Here is a 27,549-nt window from a genome sequence, read left to right as displayed (position 1 = left end):
AACGACTGGCTCCTCACTGAACATCATACACTCACTGCTGTGTGAGAGATGGAGGAACATGGAGACCTGGAAATGTTTAAAGGAGGAAGACTGAGCCAAAACAAGTGAAATGAATATTCATACGATGTTTGACTAGATAACCGGAAATCTGTAATTATTTTTGTTGTGATATTCAGACACCGTGTCCAATCAGCAGCACACATGTGATGTTCAATAACATCCTAAAGGACCTAGCCTTTCCATTTTACTTCACATTGTGTTGATGGTGTGTTTCTGTATTTATTGTTGTGTTTGTTGTTGCAATTTTTTGATTTGCTCTTGCATTTTTGTTTGCGTTTGTTGATTTGTTGTTTTTTTTTTGCATTCTCCTATTTTGTTGTGTTTTCTGATATGTTTTTGTGTTTATTATTGGTTGTGTTTTAGGTTTAGCTGTTGCTTTTTTTTGTTAATGTAATGATTTTGTTTGCATTACCTGGACAAACTTGCACATGCTCAGAGAACTTTTTTATAATCTGTGGTTTCTATACACACACACACACACTCGCACACACACAATATACTCTGTTTCCTATATTTTTTTATTTTATGCTCCAATATTTTGCAAATATACAAATTAAAAATATAGATGAAATATATGATCTCTGTGTCTTCTGATTAATCAGCTAGTCTGATATGACAAATTTAGTTCTCTTATCTGTTCCACTGAGCCAGAGAAAATCCTGTTTTTATTTCTGCACATTGTGTTGATTAATGAATAAAAAAATCTACAAATCTTAAGCATGACTCTCTAAACACAGAGATCTTCAGGCTCATAAAAAAAATAAACTACACTACTTTGATGTGCACCTACAAAAAAAGGTCATGAATTATGTATCTGATCTAAAAGAGCCTCGAATTCTGAAAGAATCCAGGTCATAAAATATCATTTAATCTATCGTGACTGGTGAAGCCTCTTCACTGTATGTTGAAACTTCTTCACCTCCGTGCCACAATTCCAGTTACCTTCACTCACTACATCTATTCATTAAGTTGCTTGTGTGTCTGAAGACCGTAACAAGCCTGCATTATAAAATGGATATATCGGCTGCTGTAAATGGGCTAGCGAGGTCCATGTAATAGAAGTAAAAACGGCCTGGGGCCGAGAGATTAGGCCGAGACAGTAGATTCACAGAGCCTGGGAGTGACAGTCGTGACAATCGGTCAAATCTCCTGTAGATTTCTAGCGCTTTGGATCTATTTTATTTAGGACACATTCATCATCACATCATCCTCAGTTACTGAGAAAGCACACCTCGGATGCAGTAGCCAGTTTCATGAACATGAAGAGGGAAGGCATTCTCGACGGATGAACAGTGAAGACATTCTCAATGATTTTCAAAACGTCTTCGGATCAAGAAACTGAGCGAACGTTGCCCAAAATACAACAGATTACATAAAGCATCAGTTTATTCCGGTGATGAGAGATTGGAGAGATTTTTCAACCTCAGCAGTTTCAAAATGCTGCCTTACTGTTTCTGTTTAAGTCTCTCAGTCAATACCATGAGCATTGGTCACTGTATTAAAAAAAAAAAGAGAGAATTAAATATACATATGGAAAGCAGGAAGAGCGTTATGAGTGAGTATGATGTTCCTATGTCCATATGGAGAACCATATGATCATTTGTGTGCCAGATTGAGGGTCTGGCTGGTTTCCAGTATCATATTAACCAGGGCTACAATCAACATGGCACCAGTGAGACCACCTGGAGCAGACATGCACATCAATCACAAAAAACATGGAAGATCCTGATATCAGGCTTCATGGCCAACAGAATTATAACCATTTTTTCAATAGAATGAGCAGAAAAGAAAAAAATCATTTGCAGATCATGATTTTTGGTGGACTTGGATTTTTCCCTGATTGGAAAAATGATTCTTCTTTCATTTTTGTCAGCTGGAACCGACATGTCTGCATTGCTTCTGTTTTCTTGCTGGATGATATGAAAATGAACGATGAAAGATGAATTTGACTATGGTCCAGGATATTTTCCTCAGAAACATCAAACACACAGCAGAAATGTTTAAAAGGAAATGAAGTCAGTGCTTTTTTGTTTTGTTGTGTTTTTTTCTGATTGAGTGTCTGATTTTTAACTCTTGGAAACCTGAGGTCTGATGAAAATTCACAGATTTAAGAATATAAAGGAGCTCCAAGAGAAAGGTCTCCAAGTATGTTAGACATTACAGGAAGAAGCTCAGTGCTGTTATTCTCGGTAAATGAAACGTATTAATTGTGGCTGAAATAAAATAGTATTATAGTAGTATTGTACTGAGAAAAAAACACCACTCATGATACTCATGATACTCATTCTTGCTCAGATTTATGAAGAAACTTCTCGAGTCGTCTGCATGTGCAAAGCGGAGCAACTGATATGAAACATCATTTATTGATTTTGCACCAACGGACCACTTTGCTCTGTAAACCACATAAAAGTCCCATTTGTCTGCTAGTGTGATTCCTTTCCCCTCCATCAATGAAGTGAAGGTCTCGGGAGAAATGGATTTTATACAGAAGCCCTTCATCGATTAGGTATTTACTAAAAATAACCCCACAACTGTTTGAATTACTTCTCCGCTGCCATTTAGATGCTGATGCTGGAGAGAAATTAAGTAGTAACACAGCAAACTCAAACCTTAAAGTCAGATGATGCTAAATTCAGAGTTCAGGGATTGCTTTGTGTGTGGTGCTGCAAGAGTTTCAGCTGAAAATATTTTCAGGATTTATTGACTATATACAGAGGAGTGCAATCATTTATATACCCTTAGGATCAAATAGATTAATACTAAAACAAAAATGATCAAACAGAATATATTAGGATATTAACTGTGAAATATTTATATTGATATTTGTGTGCATTTCCCTTTGAAAAGGCGAAAAAAATAATCTTTTCTATAAAACTATTTCCAGTTTTTAGTGTCCTTCCAGTCTGTAGTGTCTTCTGACCGGCTCTCAGGTCTCATCACCTCCTGCTGCTTACAGCATCTCAGTATAAATTCTTCTAAATATTTTCCAGATGTCATTCTCTGCCTTTATCAAATTACGTCTAGAGGCTGAGACGTGCTTCTTCCCCAGTAGCTGTTCTTCATATTGTGGGCTAGTTCTTACATTTCTCATTTATTCATCCGACATTTCTTACATAATTTTTATTTATTAAATTCAGACATTATGTTAAATGTGTGAGAATATTCTACAGTACACTCGCTCTGCTAGTACAGCCGTCAGTATTAAAAAGACACGCTGGTTATCTGGTGTATATCTGGCATTTTTATCCATTTGAAGCGATAAAACAGAACCTCGTCTTTTTTTAAATATATGTGTAAAAATAGATTCATTTATTTTCTCTGTATGATCTGTGTGCAAATGTTTGCTCAATAATAATACTGACCTGCCCAAAATTCATTCATATTTTGTAATATTTGTAAAATAATTATAACACATTATATCGAATGATTTTACATAGCCATTACATACATAACTGTTACTATTATTTAACCTCTACCTAGCAACAATAATAATAATAATAATAATAATAATAATAATAAAGGAATAAATGTAACTTCATATTTTTTAATATATCTTACGTTTCAGGTGGAATCTTCATCTGTGCTTCAGTCAGGAGATATAAGCAGCCCAAGTAAAGCAGAAAGACCATGAGCCACGAAGGCTTGCCCATAATCCCAGTAAAGCGCGTCTGTTCCCACTGCATGACTGGCAGGAAGCGTCCGTCCAACTGAACTTCTTCTGGAAGCTTCACGTTATTCAAACTTCACCAAAAACTTCACCTGAGTCTCATCCCAAAGTTCACATTTCTTCATGTTCACTTAAGCAAGATGTTTATTCATGTCCACCTTTAGAGCGCCAGGTCACACGCTATGCTTCTTGTTCAAGAACAAATGTCCACTGGTCATGGACAGGTGCTTGTTGGGTCCAAATCTTCTGCTTTATAAAATCCTGTTGAGCATCCATCATTTTGGAAAAAAATACAGTCAAAGGAAGCAAGAAAAATAAAATAAATGCTGATATACCATTGAACAGTACATTCCTCTTCTCTTAAATGAACTGAAATACTTTGCCTTTCAGATAATTACATCCTCAACAAAGGGCAAAGATGTGAGTATTTGATTATTAATGCAGACAGTATTGTAAAAGAGCCACTGAAAGGTTTGGACTGGGAGACCCAGCATCGATGGACTCAATCCGCCGCTCTGCACGTAATCCACTTGGATTACACTCATCACACGGCGAGTTCGCAAGCTAGGAGGAGGGGAAGTGGAAAACAGAAGGGAGGGGGGTAGTGAAGGGCGAGGAAGAGGATTGGGCGAGTTAGAGTGTTGTAGGTCCTAAGAGGATTAGCAGTGATTTCTGGAGGCAGGATCTGCTCCATCCAATCAGAGCAGGCGAACAGCAGGGCCTCAAAGGTGAGCTTTACTGCGGGATAAGGACATCTAGTGGGTACCTGAACGCTAACAGCAATAAACAATCTCATTCCACATGAGACACTCTGCTGGGCTGCTGAGGCGGGTGTTTTCAGCCGGTTTGTTGAAGGATGGTGGAAATATGAAATCCAGTGAGGTAATGGCAGGAGACAAGCTTTTCATAACTGATAATGAATCTTGAGACACCTGCCTTCGATATGATTGAATATTTGTTAATTATGCTGACAGAAGGAAGACTGCCTGAAGGCTCTGGTAACCTAACCTGCTCTAAAGCATATATACATTAAGATAAGAAGGACTGGAAAAGTGAGGGGGAGAAATGATAAATTAAACACATTCTGCCCCAGCGGTTTTATTAGCTGACTGAGCCATAAACATTTTGGATCAGTTTGTGTTGTGCATGCAGTCGAAGCAGTCTTATCTTTATCTAGGTTCTATATGACTCTAATCTAGGACCCAATAAAGGCAGTGTATTTTATGACTCTATTTATAGAAAACAAATAAAAGAGATATTGACACAGTGGGAGGTTGTGGATAACACCACTTAGAGACCACTGCCACTATCACTCGATGCTTTTGCACTCAAGTCTCCATCACTGAACATTTGATATCTTCAGCAAAAAAAAATACTGCTCGTTAAAACTAGAATCAATTCAGAAATAAAAAGTTATACTGTAGAAAGGAAATGAATTATAATGGCACAGTCCGGTGTCACCCAGACGAGGACGGCTTCCTTTAGAGTCCGGTTCCTCTCGAGGTTTCTTCCTCATGTCATCTCAGAGAGATTTTCCTCACTACAGTTACCCGACTTGCTCATTAGGGATAAATATAAATTTAAATCTAAAATCTATAATCGACAGTCTGAATTTATACTGTATATTCCTGCTGAAGTGAGTCGTACACTCGAGATTGGGCAGTGGTCTCTTATGTTTTTCCAGATCTGTATATCTCACTGTACATCCAATTAACAATAAAGGTTTGTTGTCCTGTTACTCAAACTGGACTTGACTGTAGTTTAATTCTGCTATCTATTCTATTTTGCTTTTCCTGTAGTAAAGTGGAATCCATGCACCAGGAGAATGTTAGATTTCATATGAAGATAATCCTCTCATCTCTGAAAATTTACTGCTCAATTCGCAAACCTTTTACGGAAACATTCATGAACATGTTTTACAGAAATACATTTCATATTATTTTAAATGTTAAAAGCCCTGATAATTAACTTCCACTGTAAATAAGTTTGGATTGAACATGTTTTCTGCTCTTTTCTCAGAACAGGACCCGTGCTGAAATGTGCAGCAGATAGATATGAGCAGATGTTCAGTAGGATCTCATCAGGTTCTGTACAGATATGAGACTCATCACATGAAGACAAACACTTTATACATGGAGGAGCATTTTTATTCCCTTTTTTGTCAGTCAGACAAATAAATATGACGAATCCTTTTCCCTACAGGTGAGAGTTTTTAGATATTTTCTTTGCATTTCTATTTGGTTTGAAACTTCTGCCTTTACAATACAAACATATCGAACCACAATGCTTCTCACTCCACACAGAAGTTTCCTACAGATTTCATCTGCACAGAAAATCCTCTTCTTTTCATCCCAGGCGTTACAGGAAGCGAATGCCTGCTCCAAACTGCACTCCATCACATATCCTAAATGACGGTAAAGATATAGATGAAGAATATGAAGAAATCCTCATAGCAGAAACAGCAGACATCTTCGACATCTTCGGTGCTCAGTTTCTTACAATTAAGTCAAACTTGTGGAGCCACATTATAAAATTTTAACACACATCACACCTAAACCAATCACTCACTCACTGAATACCTGGTACAAGTGGAGTTTGAGCTGAGGCAGAAATAACGTAATTAACAGAATTAACATAACATTTTTAAGGAGTTTGACTGGATGATTTAAGAAATCATGTTTTAGATTTTGATTGGTCGTTGATGTACCTGTCTCCGCTCTGGACTCCCATGGGAATGCAGTAATTGAGCTCAAGTCGAGCGATGTTCCCCAGGCGTAGCACGATGCCTGCTCCGTACGACCAGCGGACACACTCGGCCAGTCGACTCAGGTGCGCTCGAGGCCCTTCGCCTACAAATAAAACGCACAACATCTAGAATTAAAAAATGAAACAGACTGCAGAAGAAACAAAAACACTCAGGATCATGCCATCTCTGAATTCTCTGGTTCCTCTGAGACACGAGAAGTCACCACATTGCTCATGCTGCATCACAGGGCAGATACACACCGCTTTCAGCCCTGTTCTACATACACAAGCTGATAGATACCCATGGAGATGCCCAAACCAGGTCCTGATAACTACATATTCTACCAAGAGAATTAAAGCAAACATGTCAAACTTTTACCCAGTGGTTTTTGTGTGTGTATTTCTCACTCACCGTAATTGAGGTTGCACAAGTTTCCGGCATTGAGAAAAAAGTGCGTTCTGAAAAGGTCCCCAAATCCTCCACGACCTGGCCTGAATGGCAGAGGAGTGTACAGGTGGAGTCCACCTGCCCAGTACACCTCTCCACCCAGGTAATCACCTGCCAGTAGCAGCAAGTCAGTTTCATTCACTCAGTATAAACCGTACAGATACAGAGCACTTCAGTGTTATTACTGCAGACTGAGAGACAAACTCTGGGCAATAAATGTTTTTTGTCAAACTGGACATTATTTTTTTCTTCATGTTCTGAAATCCATGTGGTTATTATCATCACTGCTGCCTCATTATAGTTGGAGTGAAGAATCAAACCAAATTACAAATGAACTATGTATGAGAATTTAGCTCGATATCAATTGCTACGAACCATCCAGTGAAGTGTGCTGGATTTCTTACCTTCGCTCTGTGGTCCGATGCTGTACATGCTGAAACCTCGCACACTGGTCGGGCCTCCCAGATAAAACCTAAGGTTTACATTCACACATAAGAACCAACCCATTCCACAGCACCACATAATGAATAAACCACTCCAGAACATGCTGCTATATGAAACGTCCTATAAAAGCATGTCCAGACACCTTTCATTCCCCTTATATCACAGCAATTCTCCAGTGACCTCATTTATTATTAAAAATGACGCATCACAAGTTACTTGATTTTATTATGTTTGTAGTTATATTAATGCTTTAAAAAGCATATTATCATGATACCAAGAAACCATAAAACCCTCGATCCTGAAGACTTTCCTGTGAAAGAAGTCACAGCTTTACCTCTGACACTGGAGACTCCTTCCATGCTAAAAAAAATGCTAAATAAACACCTTCTATCAAATGGTGTCACTATAATAAGTATATATGGTATACTTGTTACAATAGAAACAATAACGTATAAAAATAAGCTCTTTAATATAAACACACTACACTTAAAAATAATCTACACCTTTTTGACATATCAGAATTGACAATTAAACAGTGCTGTAGGTGTCAGACATCCAGGAGTAGATTTTAGAATCTGTTTTCAGAAGAATTTAATAAGTTACAGTGCTTTTTAACAAACTGCTGCTTGTGCATCTCCGCAAGAAATCACAGACAGATAATCTGACAGACAGACAGACAGACAGACAGACAGACAGACAGACAGACAGACAGACAGACAGATAGATAGATAGATAGATAGATAGATAGATAGATAGATAGATAGATAGATAGATAGACAGATAGATAGATACGAACCTGTCAGCTATTGATGTGGGTTTGTCTCCGAAGGGGAGCAGCAGACCCCCCCACAGAGAGGCTGAGAGGACCTACAGGGAAGAGATTGACCAGCACTTAAACACCTGAGACTCAAACCAATGTAACAACTGAACAATGCACAGACAATACTGTAGTGTCCAGCTGTAGCTGTATTTCTGCTCCTCACCGAATCCCAGAAGAGTCGTCTATTGAGCTGAATTTCAAAGTCCTCCTTCAGGAATCTGGCATCTCCGCCTGTATATCCCGCCAACTCCTGCAGTGGTGTAAAAAATAATTATAAAAAAGCTGGTTTAATGCAAGTCTAAAGTGTTTATTCAATTCTCTATTCATATACAGTAAAGAGCAGACCTGGTTGATCTTTAGTAAGGCACCTTTCTTAGGTAGGATGGGGGAGTTGCGTGTGTCAATAACCATTGCATGCTGGGAAGGAAATATTGACAGAGTCAGAACTCAAGAAAGATGAAGTCTTTATTTAACATTAGACCAAAATATAAAAACTCTGATTATGAGTTTATTGTAGGGCTTACGGAGAGCGAGGACTTGAGCGAGTGACCGCTTTCCTCTCTGACGGCAAAGGAGGCGGTGCGTGCCAGACAGCCGAGCTCCCTCCAAACTCCCTCCCACTTCAGCGTGTGGTTCGTCTTCCAGATAGGAAACTGAGAAACAGACCAGAGACGAAATTAAGCACGGAGACATGACGCCATGAAAACCAGGAAACCTGTTATATTCCAAGTAAGAAAAAAAGAGTAAAAGCCTTACACTGAATTCTGTGGAGATTCCTCTATCAGTCTCTCTCAGTGAACTCCATGGGAACTGCCCTGTGACTTTGTAGAGGTTGACAGAAAAACTACAAAAGCAAATCTCAGTGTCAGAAAGGCATACATTTAAAAATCCATATCATACAAGCAATTCCAACCGAAAAACACTTCAGTACGTTATCCTGTGCTGAGAAATGGAGAGAAAACTGTTTTGATCAGAAATTTGCTTATAGTGGAAACCTCTGAACTTCTTGTTAAGCACTATGATTAAACCTGTATGCAAAAGAAAGTTGCCCTAAGTTATCAGCCTCTACTTGGAACCTTATTAGAAAGAAAGAAAGAAAGAAAGAAAGAAAGAAAGAAAGAAAGAAAGAAAGAAAGAAAGACAGAAAGAAAGAAAGAAAGAAAGAAAGAAAGAAAGAAAGAAAGAAAGAAAGAAAGAAAGAAAGAAAGAAAGAAAGAAAGAAAGAAATACTTTTTTCAAAAAAGGCTATATTAAATCTAAAAAAAATACATTTGTAAATTAAGATCTAAATCTGCATCATTTATCTTTGAAAGAAGATAGATGCACAAGTAAGATAAGTATGCAAACAAACAAACAAACAAACAAACAAATAAATAAGCATGACAGAAAACATGACAGAAAAATAATCAACAATTCTTGGTGTGATGTGGCCTGTTATACAGTTACTTTAGAAATGATAATGTATTAAAGTCTGTACATTAATAAAATCCTGAAGTTTAGCAGGCAGCAGACGCTACATCACGTTTCTGTGATTACAGAACACAGGGTCAGCAATTTCATTTTGTTTTATTGCCCCAAGGCCACTGAACATACTTGCGCTCAAAGCGTCCAGCTTGAGGCTTGAAGAAAGAGAGGCCATAGGATGTTTCCTTAGTGCCATAGGAGAACTGGAAAGTGAGCTTCTCAGCACGGCCAAAAACATTGGGCAGTTTCAAACCCAGCACCTGAAATCAGACCAGCAAAAACATCTGATGCTTCACTTCCTGCATTAAATTCTCAGTGCTTTCTGGATGAAGGAAAGACATGACAGAATGGAGGACAAGCAGTCTCTGAGTAATAAACAAGGTGTACTGGATATTAACATGCGTTATTAACTCACCATGCTTCCCTCATTGTTTCCCACCATGGTGTTATAGCTTCCAGTTAGTCTCCTGAACTCCTTCACATCGAACGTGATGTCCAGTCCATTAGGCAGTGCGTCCTCACCTATCACGCATCGGTCTTTTTAATCCAAGGCAGTGAAATGATGGTTTCAGAGATAACTAATGTTAGACTAAACAACGTACCGTGTGAAGTATCAATGATGACCTCCACTTGTCTGAATATTCCCAGACGCAGCAGTCTCTGTCGGGCATCGTGGCTCTTCTTCATCACCTGTGGCACAGGTACGACACACCACATCATTACTGTGTTACAGGCTTTACACCACTGCTGTCACCAGCACTAATGTCCCCACAGTGTCATGTGGCTTCCAGTCCCTCACAGAAATTAACGTGATGTCATGTGATGTCATGGGGTGAAGCCCTTTTCGATTCACGTGTGTCAAATATGAATACAGTAATTAGATGTGTCTTTACTAATAGGAGCTTAAAAGAAAAATACAATTAGTTTTACAATTAGTAAGTGGTTTTCCACAAAAACAGCACAGAATACTCAAGCAAATTTTGAAGAGAAAAACCTTGAATGTGAAAAGGTGGAGAGACTGTTGATGCACTAAATGTTTTAACAAACCTGAATAATGTGGTGTTTTAGCATACCTCAGTAATTACAATCAAGCTCTTTAGGAATCAAAAAAAAGAAATACATTTAAGTGCAAAAGTTTGCATCCCCTTAGACCTATATAAAGAACATTTCATTTTTGATGTATAAGGACTTTGGGGTGTGATGTTATACAAAATTATTTAACTTTGAGGGAATGTCATATACCTTCACAATTGAATGCATCAAAACATCCAGTTGTTATCACACCACCACAAGCATTTACTGCATGAAATAGTTGTTTAGATCTCTGTTCTAAAATCCAGTCATACACTATATTCCCAAAAGTTTTGGGACGCCCCTCCAAATCATTGAGTTCAGGTGTTGTTTTTCAGGGGTTGGACTCGGCCCCTTAGTTCCAGTGAAAGGAACTCTTAATGCTTCAGCTTCATACCAAGACATTTTGGACAATTTCATGCTCTTTGTGGGAACAGTTTGGGGATGACCCCTTCCTGTTCCAACATGACTGCACACCAGTGACCAAAGCAAGGTCCATAAAGATATGGATGAGTGAGTTTGGTGTGGAGGAACTTGACTGGCCTGCACAGAGTCCTGACCTCAACCCCATAGAACACCTTTGGGATGAATTAGAGCGGAGACTGTGAGACTGTGACCTTCTCGTCCAACATCAGTGCCTGACCTCACAAATGCGCTTCTAGAGGAATGGTCAGAAATTCCCATAAACACACTCCTAAACCTTGTGGAAAGCCTTCCCAGAAGAGTTGAAGCTGTTATAGCTGCAAAGGGGCGGGACAACTCCATATTACACTCATGTGCATGAAAAGGCAGATGTCCCAAAACTTTTGGAAATATAGTGTATCTCTTATGTCTCTGTCAGACTTCATATACCACTTGCTTTCTTTTTCTCACCCAGAAACCATGGGGGATGCCAACTTCTGCACTCAGCTGTAAGTGCAGTTCTGATGATGGTCAGCTCTGGTACTGCTGCAACGAATACACATACTCACATCGATCAAGTTCTTGGCTCTGAAGACATCTGCAATTTCGTATGTCAGGAAGTCCTCCTTAGTCCTTCCAAGCCCGTCTATATGTACACGCTGAACTACAACCTATACAAAAAAGCACTCTTTTAAATAGATGTCCAACAATAAATAAAGGTACTTCTGTATTCCGGAATAAATAAAGCAAGTCTTACGTCTTTGTTTTCCAGAACTTCCTGCTGAGGCTCGTACTCTGCATCTCCAACATCCAGGTCATCTGCTTGAACCCCCAGCTCAGGCCCCTTCATCGGGAGAGGGTCCAAACTCTGGGAAAGAAAAAAACAGATTGAAATGAATTTAAAAGGAATGAAACCTGCAATAAAAACAGGATTTTTCCAAGCACCAAGAAAACTCCATGCGCACAGGGCAGAGAGGAGAACCAGACCATCAACCCTGGAGGTGTGAGGCAAACGTTAACCACAAACTAAAAAGGTTATTAAAAGGTCTGAATAATAGTTAAGAAAGTTATTAGAAAAGAATATGTTTTTCATAAGAGATCATGTGAATTAAACAATACAGAAATGATTCTCCAAGAAAGTCATTCTTGATTTTTAAGTCAGTTTTAACAAAATAAAAAAATGTGGGTTGTTTTTTTATTAGTTATGCCTAGGTAATTAGACAAACCTAATTTACTTAAACATATCAATCAAGTGACAAACCCTGTGATATCATTTTAAATAGAATTCTCTACTCATTATAGAGCACAGAGTTGTGGATTATCACACTGAATAAATAAACAACGAAAATCTTTCTGTCTACAAATAATCATTAGCTTATGTGAAACCATAAACCATTTCTGCTGATATATGTATATTTCTGTTGATTTCATGTAGCTGTGATCAGAGAAGCTGTGTTCTTGTTGTTGTTGTTGTTGTTGTTGTGTTTTTTCTCCTCTGTCATTCAGAACTAAAGGAAAGAGTTGGAGCTTGTCACTGTCCAGAGGTCATTGCTTTGGTTCCTCAGTTAAAAGCACTGGGAAATAAACTTACTCTTGCGTGAACGGTCCCCATGTTGTTTATCTTTTACATTCAAGTGTTCCTAAAAATACGACGAACTTTAAACCCGCTGTGGAAAATCTCCAAAGAGTCTTGCTAACGCTTAGCTGTTCACCAGTAGGGCGCCATGACAGTTGTTAGCCACGCCCCTGTTCCGGTGACGTCATGAACGAGGCTGGCCGACCATTAGCTGTCCAGTCTCTGTAGAAGTGCACTAGCCCCAGGGAGATGAAGTAAATCGCCTGCTCTAAGTGCACTACATGTACAGAGTAATTTGGAGTTCGGCCCATCATTTTCTGTAGCGAAGTCTTGTTCAACAAATTACTTTTAATTTCTCTTAAACACTTTACGAAACAATTCTTTAAAACTGTAAGCTTATGCCTTAAAAATCAAATGACGGAATTTCTTAGGGAAAATTCCAAGCCTTGCTTAATATATCTGTCTAGAAATTAAATTATGATAGAATATTTAAATAGAACGAATACATAAATAAATAATATAATAAAGAAATAAATGAATAAATATGAAATGTTGTTTAATTTTGAGAACTGAGAGTCCGCTTTAATTGTAAGAAAAAAATTGACAAACCTCAGTACAGGTTTAAGTCATAAACATTATTTAAATGTACAGGTCATGAGATAATAAAGGATTTAAAACAGACATGGACTGCTCAGTATGGCGAGATATCTGTACTGCCACCTAGTGGACACTACTGATGACCACCAGCTCATTTAAAATGTCCATAATCTATCATTTTGTACATAAATTATTCATATACTAAACATAAGTATATATACATAATATATATATATAAGTACATAGACAGCCAACCCTTTTGTCTCTACAGAGGTATTTTTATATTATAAAAAGAAAAGAAAAGAAAAAAAGTAAGTGTTTTATATAAGTGCTTTTTTAAAAAGCGGATATCATAGAATATAAAGAGGTATTTCACAGGAAGGTTTGCAAAACGAATGACATAAAAAATAAAATAAAATAAAGTAAAGTAAAAAATCTGCTGTGAAGCAGCAGTGGGCGGGGTCAAAGCACTGAGTGACAGCAGGTATCCATGGCAACATGGCGCGTCCTCGGTTTGTGTAACAGCGTCGCTACGCGGACTAACACACAGAGCTGGAGCTGTAAAGTTTGTTTAATTAACACTAATTAGGAGCTGAAGAGCAGAATTCAGCAGAGGTGTGAGTGAAGTGAGCTTTTTAAAGACGATATTTCTTTCAATTCACTCTGTTTAAAGAATAATTCTGTACTTAACAAACAGATCAGATCGGGTTCTGTGTTCAAGCCTAAGAAAAGAAGGAATAAACTTTCACAAACATGATCTAAAGAGTTTTACACGGGAATTGTCCAGAGACTGTAAACATGTCATCAGATTATAGATTAAAGAAATCCTATTGTAACTGTTAGGTTGCTTCAGACTTTCATATATTTATTTATTTAGTAGATTTATTGTCTACATACCCGAGCAGACTCTTCATGTTTTCATTGTTGCTTGTTTGTTAGTTTTTATTTAATAAAACGACACTAAAGAAATCTTCTGGCAAATTTACAAAATACAGTCTTTAAACGTACTCTACAGAACAACACTAGAGATATCACTGTCTTTCTTTTGCTTTGTTGCTGATATTCTTTCTAGTATTTTGTTGTGAGAGAAATATACAGTTTATCTAAACAGCTTGACAAAGTCTGGGATTCCCTTTCAGAGCATTCTCTTTTAGCAAAATTTTATTTTATTTTTTTCAATTTTGTTACTGGTTAGTCTTTTATGTTCAGTTATACTAAACTAATGCTTCTCTATTAATTCTTTAAATGGTAAAAACACTAGGTGCTATCACTAACACTTACACCGATCAGCCATAACATTATGACCAGTTCCAGGTGAAGTGAATAAGACTGATGATCTCCTCATCATGGCACCTGTTAGTGGGTGGGATATATTAGGCAGCAAGTCAACATTTTGTCCTCAAAGTTGATGTTAGAAGCAGGAAAAATGGACAAGCGTAAGGATTTGAGCGAGTTTGATGAAGGGTCAAATTGTGATGGCTAGACCACTGGATCAGAGCATCTCCAAACCCGCAGCTCTTGTGGGGTGTTCCCGGTCTGCAGTGGTCAGTATCTATCAAAAGTGGTCCAAGGAAGGAACAGTGGTGAACCGGTGACAGGGTCATGGGCGGTCAAGGCTCATTGATGCACGTGGGGAGTGAAGGCTGGCCCGTGTGATCCGATCCAACAGACGAGCTACTGTTGATCAAACTGCTGAAGAAGTTAATGCTGGTTCTGATAGAAAGGGGTCAGAATACACAGTGCAGGACGGGTCAGGGCTGTTTTGGCAGCAAAAGGGGGACCAACACAATATTAGGCAGGTGGTCATAATGTTTTGCCTGGTCGGTGTATATTGAATACAACTTTATAAACAGACTCAGATATATGGCTTTATTTCTAATGTAAGTCTCAGGCACTGAGACTCCAAGCAGTAATGACCTCAGCCGTACCCTCTAGCCCGGGTCTGGAGGACCTGAGGCCCATGTCACAGGGAATCACCATCATCCCCAGGAGCAGGAGCGTGTCTCGTTCATCCAGCCAAGAAACTCAGAGGAGGAATAACCTTCAGTGTGACTCCGGTACTAATCCATGAGCAGATTATGAACTTTTACATTCTGAGACATTTTTCTTTTTCAGTCCTGACCGGAGATTCAGTAAGAAAGATGGTTTACTGGTCCATCACAGTTTCCATATCTTAAAGCAGCTGAATAAATTACTGACTAAGACAAATAATTTAAATAAAGACAAATAAAATCCTTATCTTATCCTCCTGTCTAGCCTCCTCTGTGCAGTCGGTTGCTGATGAGAGTCTTTCTTCACTGGACATTGAGAGGATGCTCTTACAGAAAGTGAAAGACAGAAAAGATGACTTGAAAGCAGCTTTCCGTGCTTTTGATGTGGAGAGCAGTGGCAGCGTCACTAAAGGGGAGTTTCTCCGAGTTATCGAGGGCTTCCTGCTCCCCCTCACTCGGTCTCAGTTTGATGGCCTGTTTGCAAAGGTGAGAAAGTTCTTTACTTTGTTTACTTCTAAAAATACACGCTGTTAGAAGTTAAGTCTTTGTCTGATATGGAATATGTACACACCTTGCTCAAAATTGGAATGTGAAAAATTCTTAATTTTTCTATCCTGGTTTTCACCATCAGGGTGCAGATCTTGGGGCAAGTGAGAAAAACAAACATGGACCAAAACATGATACTTGTTACCTGGATTTCACATTTTTATATATAGAGTATATACATTACAATGTATATACACTATACAGTATGCCCAAAAGTATGTGGACACCTGACCATCACACCTATTGTGTACGTGGGCCTTCCTGAAACTGTGGGTTCTAACCTGCCCTAACCTGTTCCAGCATAATGCCCCTGTGCACAAAGTGAGCTTGCCAAGGCTAGAGTTCTGACCTCAACCATGCTGAACACCTTTTGGATGAACTGGAATACTGACAGCATCCCAGGCCTCCTGACCCATATTCAGTGCCTGACCTCTTGTGTTCATGTGGCTGAATTTCAGAATCTGGTGGAAAGCCTTCCTAGAAGAGTGGAGTGTGTTATATTAGCAGAAAGGAAACATCTCAATATTAATACCCATGATTCTGGAATGAGACGTTCAGCACTCCACATACTTTTGGCCATATTGTTTTTAACATCCACTGGTACCTGATGTCCCACTTCCAACAAGCAAATTCTCTTGATTTTCTTCCTCCAAAGTGTCAAGAAAGGCAAAAAACAACCTAATTACCATAATTTATCTAGATAGTAAAGTAGGCTTGATAATTAGCCTGGTAAGAACATTGTCATGGTTACAGTTAACCAGGCATACATTGTTCATATCAGCACAAAATATGTCTTTTTTTAATTAAAAAAAATATGTAAGTAAAATAAAAGTGTATTTTATTTTAGGTCCCAAAGAGACAGAATGGAACTATACCCTACATGGAATTCCTAAAACAATACTGCAAGGTCTCATCGTCACCAATCAGGTATTGTGTGTAATTACAAGAGGCTTTTCAGCATGTTTAAATAGGTTATTGTTCATAGGAACCTGTTTTGCTTCACAGGAGCGTGTCATGCTACAGAACTGCATCAGGGAGCAGAGGTCAGCGAGGTTGGCCGCTCGGAGAACTGCAGTGCCGCTTGAAAGACAAGGTGTGAGATTTTTTGGTTTGTCTTCTTGTTTTTGGTTTTTCTGTTTATATAAAACTTAGTATTTTAAACACACTTCATCAAATGTTTATTAATGTTGCTTTTAAAAAGATTGGAGGCAATGTGAAAAACATTACCAGGGCTTTTCGGCTGTTTGATTATAACCGGGACGGACAAATCCAGCGGCATGAAATGCGGAGAGTTCTGGAGAGTTACTGCTTTCCTCTGAGCCACCAGGAGTTCCACAGGTGCTCCTCTAGATCTTTGCTACTCTAATGGAATCAGTTACGTATTTATATCAGTGTACTTGTGTGGAGTGTGGAAGGAATGGTGTGACGTGTAAAATATATATCATACTTTTTCTATTAATTGGTACAGTGGGGTCCAAAAGTCTGAGAGCACTACAGGAAAATGATTCTGTTTTGAAATATTTTCTAGTTTTCATTACAAATTATATTATTGACCACAACTTGAATAAAGAGGAGATTCTTTGGAATGTTTACATGAGTATTTGTTTCGTCCCCAGTTTGCTTTAAGGACAAGTTTGTGCAAAACCTTCTGATCATTTTTAGATGATCATAAATTCATCAGAGTGTCACATGAAGACATGAGAAGAGATTAGACATCTGATCTTTTGTATAAAGTAGTTAACATGGTCAATATATCAAATTCCTTAAATTTAAATAGGGACCTATTAGAAATACTGATACTGAACGTTGACTGTTTTAAAATTATAAACTCTTTTGTTTATTTCTAGTTCTAAATGGAAAAAAAATCACAGCTTTTCAAGACTTAATGAATATAAATCTCCACTTGAATCTAGTGTTAGAGCTGCTGTTAAAATAAATAAATAAATAAATAAATAAATAAATCAATATCTTTTGACCAATCAGTTGTGATTAAATCTATTTTCATTTTGCTGATTACAGGCTGTGGTCACATTACAGCCCAAATAACTCACAGACGATGTCCTACAAAGAGTTTCTTGAGAGGCTTGGTTTAGATTGTGAGAACTATGGGAAAATTGCTCCAGACTCCACAAAACTCGGTAATATTTAATATAATGGCTCGTGTGTATGAAGACTTCTAAAGATTCTGTTAATATCATCTGATTTTATATGCAGATTAAATTAAATATCATTTTGCACTTTATGTTAAGCCATGAGATTTAAAATGTATTCCTTTTTAATAAAACCCTTTTAAGCTTTGAACTGGGATGCAGTTAACCGGACTAAAGCAAGACCCAAGAGCAGGACATCAGCTTGGGAGACTTCCTCTGCGACCCAGTATAGTTTAGATGAAATCCACGCCATGGTTTTGAAGAAAGTGAGAACCTGACACATCAACATTCACTCAAAATAAAATAAAATAAAATAAAATCTCTTAATAACAAAATGTCTTGGAGTCAGAATAAACACTGTGTATTTTGTGCTACAGATGAGTGTAAATTATCCCGTTGTGGAGAAAGCACTTCAGGCATTAGATATCACAGACAGTGGTATTGTCTCCTATGATGACCTGAAGTCTGTCTTGAGCAGTTTCCTCTTTCCAGTCAACCACAGCTCATTTTTGGGCCTCCTAAACAGGTACGAGATTGATTTGTAGTTGTGTAATATCAGTTTATTCTACACTGTCTTTAAATCTTGCTTCAAGTCCATGCCATTTTGTCCAACCGTAGATTTGGAGTGAACCCTGCCGAGCCTGTACAGTGGAGGAAGTTTATTGCTCTGTTCAGGGAAGAGGGGCAGATGTTACCTGCTGTGTGAGTCAACATCAAAACATTTCTGCTTCTGAAACTCAGATCATTGGTTCACTTAAATCATCGATTTTAATAATCAAAATAAATAAATTTTTGTTAAAGCAATTTTTACTCTGACTTTATTAGAAAAGCCGCAGGTCCGGCTGCCGCTAAGCTATCCAGTATTGAAGAAGTCTTGCCAAGGTTACGAGAACAGATACTTGAGGTGTTTCCTCATCTGAAGAGAGCCTTTCTGGTGTTTGATGAGGTTTGTGAATGGTGTTTAAATGTAGCCTAATCTTTCTAAAAAAGCTGTTAATAGAAACTGACATTGCGTTTTTTCATTTTTCTTTTGCTTTTCTTGACTTCTCCATCCCCAGCCACTGATTTCAGCTCCTTCTGTGAGATATAATCTCTCTAGTGGGTCATTATTTATTTGTTCTTTCTTTCTTTCTTTCTTTCTTTCTTTCTTTCTTTCTTTCTTTCTTTCTTTCTTTCTTTCTTTCCTTAGTTTTGTTTATTTCATTCTCCAATCTTAGTTGTTTAAGCTCCTGCTATGTTTTTTTTATTTAATTGTGTGTGTGTCCAGAACCGAACTGGGCTGGTCAGTCAGGGTGATCTGCGGAGGCTACTGGAGAGTCTGACCTTCACTCTAACAGATGAGCAGTTCAGAGGACTGACAGATCTCCTCCATGTGCCACACTCAGGATCTATCAGCTATCAAGACGTCCTGGACTTTTTTCAGAAGAAAAGACCAGCAGAAGTGGTATGGTAAAATTTTCAGCTATTTATTCTGCCATTTATTGTGAATAGGCATGTCTGGCCATGAAGGAGCACTGCTGTAAATCTGGTCTGTGTCTGTACCAGGTTCAGGAGAAGATCAGTGAGTCTTCAGAGAAGCCAGAGGTTCATACCCAGCCTAGCGCTCAGTCTCCTTCAGCCACGGCAGCCTGGACTGTAGTGAGTGCACTTTTTATTATAAATGACCTAAAACAACCAACAACCAAATGTGCTGTTGTAGGTGGTAACAACAACAAAAAACATGTCTGTGATTATTTTACTATAACATCACTTGATTTATTAGTCAGTGTCACAAGTCTATATTATTTTTCAAGATAATGTCTAAACCATTTCATGTGATTTATAGGTGGAAGCAGTTCTTAAGGAGCAGCTGTCTGAACATCATGCTTCACTGATGTCATCTCTGAGTGAGACAGACCCAACTCAGAGCTTCACTATTCCTCCTGAAGACCTAAGGAAGCTCCTCCAGCAGTATGGACTAGCACTGTCTGACACACACTTTAAGAAGTGAGAGACTCTTTACATTACACTGGTGCCAACACTACATCGGCATGGATGCTTACCATGACCACATTTCTCTCTGTTGTTTTTTTCTCCAGGCTCTGTGAACCTTATATGGAGTCTGGAGCAGTGAACTATAAGCTGTTATTGACGAGCCTTGGCATGTCCATGTGGAACGGCAAGACAAAGAGTGTAAACAAGGGTCTTGGCTTGATTGAGAGGTTGGTTCAAGACGTATTTAGGAAAAGAAAAACACATCCAGCCGGAACGTATATTAGTATATTAGAACGTATATTTAGTCTGTCTAAAAGTACTCGCTAGAGCAATGTAGCATTTCTACTCATGTAATTCATGGTTATAGAAGTGATGTGGGGAGTGTTAAAAAGCAAGCTGTGGTGAACGTTGTTCTGAAGAAGCTCAGAGAAAGGTTGCAGATGCGTGGACTCACACTTCAGCAGTGTCTGATGGACACCAGTAGAAACTCTGCATCAGTACTTCACCTGAGAGACTTCCAGAAGGTATGGAAATGATCTCAAACTGCCAATTTTTTATAGTCATACCTTTCAAATGTTATGTAAATCCCTTGTGAAATTCTGCATCTTTATCTTAGATTCTGGATGATTGTAGAATTTCCCTTCAAGCACCACAGTTTCAGGCTCTCATCCAGTCTCTTGACTTCTTCCATGGACCCGTCCCTTTTTCCGACTTTATAGAGAAATATGAAGGTATGAGGTATAAATCAAGCTGCATTAAAATGTTCTGACCAGGAAGTGCAAAAATTATTTTCCCTTTTTCCACAAAGGTGTTTTAGCTAAAGAAAACAACGAAGAGCATCAAACAATCATGAATAATATTGAAGCCGTGAGTTTTATGTCTGCAGAAGACTGTTTAAATCAGCTTGAGGAACGCATCAAAGAACATCACAAGGTACCACACTTACAACAACTTATTTATTCTGTTTATTTGACTGGTTTTAATTTAATCTGCCTCTAAATCAGCAATGATTTATTGTATAAATATTGAAATAACTCATGTTATCTTCTCATAGGATGTTTTAACAGCGTTCCGACTGATGGACAGAAACAGAGATGGGCTGGTGAACTACAGTGACTTTAGAGTGCTGTTTGAAAGCCTGAGATTTGTGACTAAAGAAAAAGAGTATCAGAGATTGCTCGAGCTGCTGGGATTTAAGCCTGGCTCTACTCTTAACCACGCCGAGTTCTACAGCAGGATTCGATCTGACAGGAAGATTGGAACTAATCTCATCACTAGTATGACGTGAGCACTTTAAACTTTACCCGTTCTGAAATAACTGCATCTCTGTGTAATGTAATGTCAATGTCATATATCATTCTTATGTATCCAGAGCTGACCAGTTACTTGGCCGAGCTTGTGAACAGGTTCATGCTTATCTGGTGGCCACTGCGCACACAAGGGGGTCCGAGCTGTGGAAGGTGAATGACGAGATCATTTAAACTCCTCCTGATGGCGTTTTATAATTCTGTGAGAGTTGTTGTGTGATTGACGATTTAAGGGTTTAAAAAAAGTTACACATTTACAAAGCTAAAAACAGATTATTACAAATTTCTACTTCTATACAAAACCTGTAGTTTCACATATCTATGTGTCTTGACAGACTTTTAACCAGTATGGTGAAGATAGTGACAGCAAGATCACCAAGGATGATCTGAGGCGTATACTTTACAAGTACTACTTGCCCATTACTCCAAGAGAATTTGAGAAAATATGGGCAAGGTAAGGAATCATTTTGTTTTAATGATAAGTAAAGGATACATACACGATGCAGTGATGGTGTGGTGTGATTCCCTGGAGTTGATTATTTTTATACTTCTTATATCATACCTATGTATTTATTAAAGAATGGCACATTGTGTATTTCAACGATATTTAATGTACTTTTTTATCCATTTATATTCGTATAATAACCTGAAATATCCACCAATAAACAGTCACTTGGGATCATTATGGGAGCTATGGACTTTTTCTCAGTACTTCCTGAGAAACATTCATGACATTCAACTTCATGACATTCTACCTCCACAGATTGTTGCTGTACAGGTCACAGTCACTGAGCATTTTTTTATATGCATACTTTTTATATGCACCATCACTTTGCCCCCCTGACATTCCTGTTATACCCGGATATTCATATTTATGTCTTTTATATCTGTATATTTATCTTACATTTATGTATATATTGTATACATAATATCGGGGTATAACAGGAATGTCGGGGGGGTAGTGCAGTTACTGTGTTTGCAACAATCTGCTAGAATGTCAAGTGTGAGGAAGTCCAGAGAAAGAGTCTAGAGAGTCCTATATATTTATCTTACATTTATGTATATATCATATTATATATATATATATATATATATATATATATATATATATGCATATCCGATATCCTATTGGATTTTTGTAATTTTTCATGTAATTTACATGTTAGTTTTATATTTCTATTTTCATTAAATCTTTAATTTATCTATTTCCCTAAAATTTTTTATGTCTATTCACTTTAAATTTATTGTATTCTTCTTTCTCTTGGAACAAGGACAGTCATAAAAAAGCATTTCACTACAGTCGTACTGTGTATGATTTTGTATGTGATAAATAAAATTTACATTTGAAGTTTCTGTGAGTAACATATTATAACAAGTGCATTAATATTAACTGTAATTTTCCCTGCAGCTGCCATTTTCAGAGCTACTGTTATAGAAAATGAATCAATGCTCTCTGACCAATCAGAATTAAGATCAGAACAGCACTGTAATATAGCTGTAAATATAGCTTCAGGACAGAGAAACTGATGTCAGGCACGTTATATCCAGGTACGATGATGATGGGAAAGGATACGTCACTCCGACAGAGTTCCTGAACAAGCTGAATATCACACCGCATGAGTCTACACAGTGTCCAGTGGGAAAGACCATTTACAGAACAACCTCACAGAACCTTCTAACTGGGGCAGAACTCAACAATCTAAAGTAAGTAAACTGTCTAGGAAATCCTGATGGTTTTTTGTGAAATGTTCATCGTTACGGCCATTTAACAGAGACTAAAATAACGATTGTGCCTCTTTATAGGGAGTGTTTAATACTTAGCTTTGAGGATGTGCGCCAAAGTCTAATGGAACTGGATAAAAGGGGAGATGGTCATGTGACTGCGATGGACCTGTTGGTTCTGTTACAGACACATGGGTTCCAGATAGATGACCATCAATTACTGGGTCTAATCAACAAGTACTGCAAAGTTCCACAATAAAAACAATGATATAATATCTTAGAATAGTTGTGTATCAAACATAGATGTTCTAAGGATAAGAATGAGCTCATTCTACTCTCTAGATCATTATCTTCTCCTGCTTTTTCCTGCAGTCTAGGACTTGATGTCTGTAAGCTGTCCTACCATGATTTCCTGGACCGTATTACTGGGCCAAAAGTCAGTTGTAGGTCTGGAATGGTGTCTCCAGTCAGTCCATCTGTGATATCTTCTGTATCAGGATATAGTGTAGAAAATCTCAGCCCTGACAGAGCCTTACAGAGGGTCAGAGAACTAGTCACAAACTCTATGGATACTCTCTCCAAGGTTGGTCTTGGACTGAATGGTATGATACAGAACTGGAAAGCTACTTTTTGCTTGATCAGAGTAGCCATGAGATTGCTAAAAACAAACCAAACAGCATTTGAATAATCACTTTTCTGGTGCTTTTATAATTCTAGGCATTCACCACATTTGATAAGAGTAGAAATGGCAAGATTGCTCAGGCAGAGTTCCAGCGAGTGCTGGACCATTTTTGCATCAAGCTCTCTGATGTGCAATACAGACACCTGCTAGCTAAGCTGTCAGTCAAAGAAGAGGAAAGCAAGGTGGACTGGAAGCAGTTTCTGCACGTCTTCAATCTTCATAACCAAGAGGTAAGAAATATAGAAAGATGTAATTGCACACTTACATTTGATAGATTGGTTGACATGGTGGTGCAGTCAGTAACGTGTTCAATCCTGAGCTTGGCTTACTCATACATCTCTTACTCATGTTCTCCACATCTGTATGGGTTTCCTCTGGGTTCTCCTGAAGATAAAACAATCAATGTAAAAGATCCTCCATTACATCAAGATGTGCTTATTTACCTCGTTACAGACATCTGAGCAATGGCTGGAGAAAATCAACAAGGTACGCTTACCTAACCAGAAACGTCTTCTGCCGATCAGTGATATACTAGAACGGATCCAGGAGGTCGTTTCAGCTCGCATTTATACCATCACCAAAGAGATGGTGGATTTAGATTACGCTGGTGTAAATATGATCTCAAAAGTGAACTTCAGGAATATATGTGACCACCACTTCATGAGACTCACAGATGAACAGGTGAGTCTGCATGACCATATCTACATTTAAAATGTAAAATATTACTAAACTAAGCTCTATATTTGCTGTCCCCAACAAATAAGCTGTAAATCTGACCTTTCAGTTTGAAGCTTTGTGGAAAATGTTGCCAACCAATACCTTTGGAAACCTGGATTATCGCGAGTTCCTGAAGAAGTTCAGTAGAGAACCAGTAGATCAGGGAAATACCATCAGAGGATCACCATCTCCCAGTCAATCAGAGTGTTCACCTGTTGCTGTCCCGCAGTGCCCAAAAACTATACCGTGTAACCTCGGGAGAAGCAAGGTGTTATTATATATCTCTTTGTACACACATACCTTAATATAACCCTATAGACAACAGTTCTATTTACAATACTATTATTAACAAGGTTCATTGAAGTAAACTGTTTTCTTTCCAGTCATTAAGCCCTGACCAGCTCAGACCTTCCTCTTCAGTCGGTGGTCAGTCTCCAGTGACCACTTTATTGAACTGTGAAGCTGTAGAGAGGAGACTGCGCTCCCAGTTCCGGTCCTGCTGGCGTGAGGTTCAGAGGAAGTGCAGGGAGGCTGACGCAGGGAGCAGTGGGGAGATTGATGTAGAAACTTTCTTAGGTATGGCTAAATTAATACTGTTGGTCAAATGTACTGCAGTAACACCATAGATTTCATTTCAGAAATTCACAAAGATGTGGTGGCTTCCTGCTGGTGGTACTAGCCTTCACCCCCACTGGCTTATAACTGTAACGTTACTTAAGAAGTATTTAGTGGTGGGGATTTGGCAAATGACCTAGCTGGAAGAAATGAGAGGGAAGGAAGGATGGAAATAAAGAACATTCTCGTTAGTCAGGTTTCAGCTTTGTGACCATGTTTTGAGATCATGTGGGTGGTAGTGTAGAAGAAATACTGATTCCCAAACATTATGAACAATTCCTCTCATTTGTTCTAGTGGCTATTAGATTAATAAATAAAGAGTCTGTTTAGCCATCCAACGCTTACCTTATATGCAGAAATCATAACATGCTACCTTTGGCAGGAACCCAACAGTGCTCATTGCCCTGAAAACACTGAAGCATGGTGTTGATAGCATCATGTTGAGAGTTCCTTTGGCCTCTTGGTTTTTACTCTGACTAATACCCTATTTAACTTTATACTTTAGAATTTTTTTCTCTATGTTTCTATACTTGTGTAAAGCTGCTTTGGGACATTGTCCATTGTTAAAAGCGCTATACAAATAAATTGATGTAAATAAATTGAATATCTACCCTGACTTCTGTTCCCAGAAATTCACTTATTTTAAATAATAGGATTAAGGACCAGAATTTTGGGGATTTTTTAAATAATGAACCCCTGATTTGTATTTTCCTTTGGAGGGAAAGATGCATCTCAGGATACCTTCAGTATGCAAGTGGAGTTTCTTTGTACAGTCAGAGTCTGTTTACACTGCCTAGAGAATTATAGTTATTTACCATGGTGGAAATGTCCACAGGCATACTGGAGGATTTCCATATCAGCCTAACCCATGCTCAGTTTGAGCATCTGTCTGTGAAGTACAACATCAGGAGCAAGGAACGTCTTTCCTACCCAGAATTCCTGCAGCACTTTGTGCTCACGCTCAAACCTCGAGCCAACACTTTCGGCCGTAGATGCAAGCTTCACATACCTCCAACGGTAAGGCCATGTTACTCGCGTCTGAGATTTTTATCTCTGTATTTTCAGGGTTGGAATCGGATTTTTTTTATCTATAATATGTTTCTATCTGTGTTCTCCAGACGAGTTCAGGGCCACTGAGCAAGCAGTGCATCGATACCTTGCTCAGGCTGTGTCCTTCTGTCCAGCTCTCCTGGAGGTCCTTGAAGCAGGCGTTTATCTCCTGTGACAAGGAACGCACAGGAAAGATTTCTCTTCAGGATTTCCGAAAAGTAGTTAATACTGTCCTACTTTTAATTAACTCTTCTTATTATCATCCTGCATCACACTGTGTATTATATAAAATACTGTTTATTATGGAATATATAGCACACAGAAATTATTTCTTTTTAGAGTAGATTAGATTAGATTCAACTTTATTGTCACTGCACATGTGGGTACAAGGCAACGAAATACAGTTAGCATCTAACCAGAAGTGCAAAGTGTCACGCATTTTTAGTATTTTTTATTTTGATGGCATGAGACTCAGACTGGCACAAAATGCATATATCTTACCTCTTTAATCCTTCTTAATAAGCTGCACCAATTTTTGTCGTCTCAACAGGTTTTGAGGCAGTACAAGATCAATCTCTCAGAGGAAGACGTCTTTCATCTTACATCGTGCTTCGACAAGAACATTTCAGGACAGATTTCATACAATGAGTTTCTGAGCATTTTACAAAAATGAATGTATGAGAGTGTGCAGGGGTGGACAAATCAGAAGACAGAAAGGCGTCTGGGTTTTTAGTTTTTAGTTTGTGCTTTTCTTGATGCTGATTGCCTTGAGGAACCTTGATGTAACTTTCGTATGCTCAGCTCCTTCTGGTCCCACCGCCTGCTGCGCTACACACAGCAGAATTTACTATTCTTATTGTTTGACGTGAATGAGGAAATGGGATGCAGGCTTAAGACGACTCAAACAGATTCTTTATTATTAAAACATTTTATTCGCTTTTCAGTGATTTTATCTCACACACAGCTCTTTATTATTCCAACCCCCATTCAAAAACACAAACAGACCTTTTGAATTATGACCATTATAGAATCAGGAATACAGAAGTATGTGGAAACCCTTGTTAAAACAGTGTACATGCTCATTAGCTCATAAACTCCAACTTGAATTGATTACAAATCCTGTTACGTCTCGTTAAAGTTGGTGGACACAAGAAAACAAACAATTAATGCAACAGCACAACATAAAACAGCTAACATTAGAGATATGACAGAGTATCCATATTAGGACAAAAAATATCTATACTCAATACAATATCTACAGTATCTTTTAATCTGCTACCTTCAACAGAACCAAGGAAGACACTTCCTTATAAAAGGATCATGACTATAGAAGTGTATTTTAGATGCATGTTTGTGTCTGTATTGAAGCACATAACTAGGTAATGACTGTAAGTCAGTACGTTATTGCATTTTGTTAGCATCCATTTTTAGCCAAGTAAGAAATTAAAACGTGACTGACCAAACACATTGAATCTTACACGTAGTCAGTGAGTTCGATAAT

At 38.2% G+C, this 27,549-nt stretch overlaps 3 protein-coding genes across 3 annotated transcripts in view; 1 reads left to right on the top strand and 2 right to left on the bottom strand.

Moving 5' to 3' along the window:
• cacna2d4b (calcium channel, voltage-dependent, alpha 2/delta subunit 4b) overlaps nucleotides 1-4,247 on the bottom strand; it is a 35,072-nt gene extending 30,825 nt beyond the window's left edge. The window contains exon 1 of the mRNA XM_058397272.1: nucleotides 3,619-4,247. Coding sequence (XP_058253255.1) covers nucleotides 3,619-3,743 — 125 coding nt within the window. The 5' untranslated portion in view covers nucleotides 3,744-4,247. The remainder of the gene's footprint in view (nucleotides 1-3,618) is intronic.
• A 1,605-nt stretch (nucleotides 4,248-5,852) lies between these two features.
• On the bottom strand, nucleotides 5,853-12,875 carry samm50 (SAMM50 sorting and assembly machinery component). Its single transcript, XM_058396228.1, has 15 exons — nucleotides 12,713-12,875; nucleotides 11,879-11,989; nucleotides 11,691-11,792; nucleotides 10,251-10,338; nucleotides 10,064-10,170; nucleotides 9,778-9,908; nucleotides 8,941-9,028; nucleotides 8,709-8,837; nucleotides 8,530-8,601; nucleotides 8,348-8,434; nucleotides 8,161-8,231; nucleotides 7,325-7,392; nucleotides 6,885-7,031; nucleotides 6,435-6,576; nucleotides 5,853-6,131 (listed from the first exon to the last, which is right to left on the bottom strand). The coding sequence occupies exons 1-15, from the start codon at nucleotides 12,731-12,733 to the stop codon at nucleotides 6,086-6,088; spliced, it is 1,410 nt and encodes a 469-aa protein (XP_058252211.1). The 5' UTR covers nucleotides 12,734-12,875; the 3' UTR covers nucleotides 5,853-6,085.
• Nucleotides 12,876-13,816: 941 nt separating this feature from the next.
• efcab6 (EF-hand calcium binding domain 6) lies at nucleotides 13,817-27,236 on the top strand. Its single transcript, XM_058396492.1, has 31 exons — nucleotides 13,817-13,911; nucleotides 15,180-15,351; nucleotides 15,551-15,771; nucleotides 16,679-16,758; nucleotides 16,837-16,924; nucleotides 17,033-17,169; nucleotides 17,851-17,969; nucleotides 18,126-18,247; nucleotides 18,359-18,507; nucleotides 18,600-18,683; nucleotides 18,807-18,927; nucleotides 19,249-19,425; nucleotides 19,527-19,619; nucleotides 19,807-19,967; nucleotides 20,060-20,182; nucleotides 20,323-20,479; nucleotides 20,572-20,686; nucleotides 20,764-20,888; nucleotides 21,010-21,239; nucleotides 21,328-21,415; nucleotides 21,598-21,716; nucleotides 22,811-22,966; nucleotides 23,066-23,221; nucleotides 23,357-23,567; nucleotides 23,702-23,896; nucleotides 24,120-24,347; nucleotides 24,451-24,651; nucleotides 24,767-24,959; nucleotides 25,834-26,015; nucleotides 26,117-26,266; nucleotides 26,599-27,236. Exons 2-31 carry the CDS (start codon nucleotides 15,207-15,209, stop codon nucleotides 26,719-26,721), a joined length of 4,449 nt encoding a protein of 1,482 aa, XP_058252475.1. The 5' UTR covers nucleotides 13,817-13,911; nucleotides 15,180-15,206; the 3' UTR covers nucleotides 26,722-27,236.
• Nucleotides 27,237-27,549: the final 313 nt, after the last annotated feature.

The sequence above is a fragment of the Hemibagrus wyckioides genome, linkage group LG08, assembly GCF_019097595.1.
Source record: "Hemibagrus wyckioides isolate EC202008001 linkage group LG08, SWU_Hwy_1.0, whole genome shotgun sequence".
In the NCBI taxonomy this organism is placed as follows: domain Eukaryota; kingdom Metazoa; phylum Chordata; class Actinopteri; order Siluriformes; family Bagridae; genus Hemibagrus; species Hemibagrus wyckioides.
This window is presented reverse-complemented; position numbering and strand designations above follow the sequence as displayed.

Excerpts from the sequence above, each read along its gene's own strand:
- samm50 (XM_058396228.1), bottom strand. The coding sequence starts at position 12,733 with ATGGGGACCGTTCACGCAAGA. Across the intron at positions 7,032-7,324 it reads CATCGGACCACAGAGCGAAG|GTGATTACCTGGGTGGAGAG; the intron begins GTAAGAAATCCA and ends TGCTACTGGCAG. Across the intron at positions 6,577-6,884 it reads CTTGTGCAACCTCAATTACG|GCGAAGGGCCTCGAGCGCAC; the intron begins GTGAGTGAGAAA and ends TTTTATTTGTAG.
- efcab6 (XM_058396492.1), top strand. The coding sequence starts at position 15,207 with ATGACCTCAGCCGTACCCTCTAGCCCGGGTCTGGAGGACCTGAGGCCC. Across the intron at positions 18,684-18,806 it reads GGGCAGATGTTACCTGCTGT|AAAAGCCGCAGGTCCGGCTG; the intron begins GTGAGTCAACAT and ends TGACTTTATTAG. Across the intron at positions 24,652-24,766 it reads GTAACCTCGGGAGAAGCAAG|TCATTAAGCCCTGACCAGCT; the intron begins GTGTTATTATAT and ends TTTTCTTTCCAG.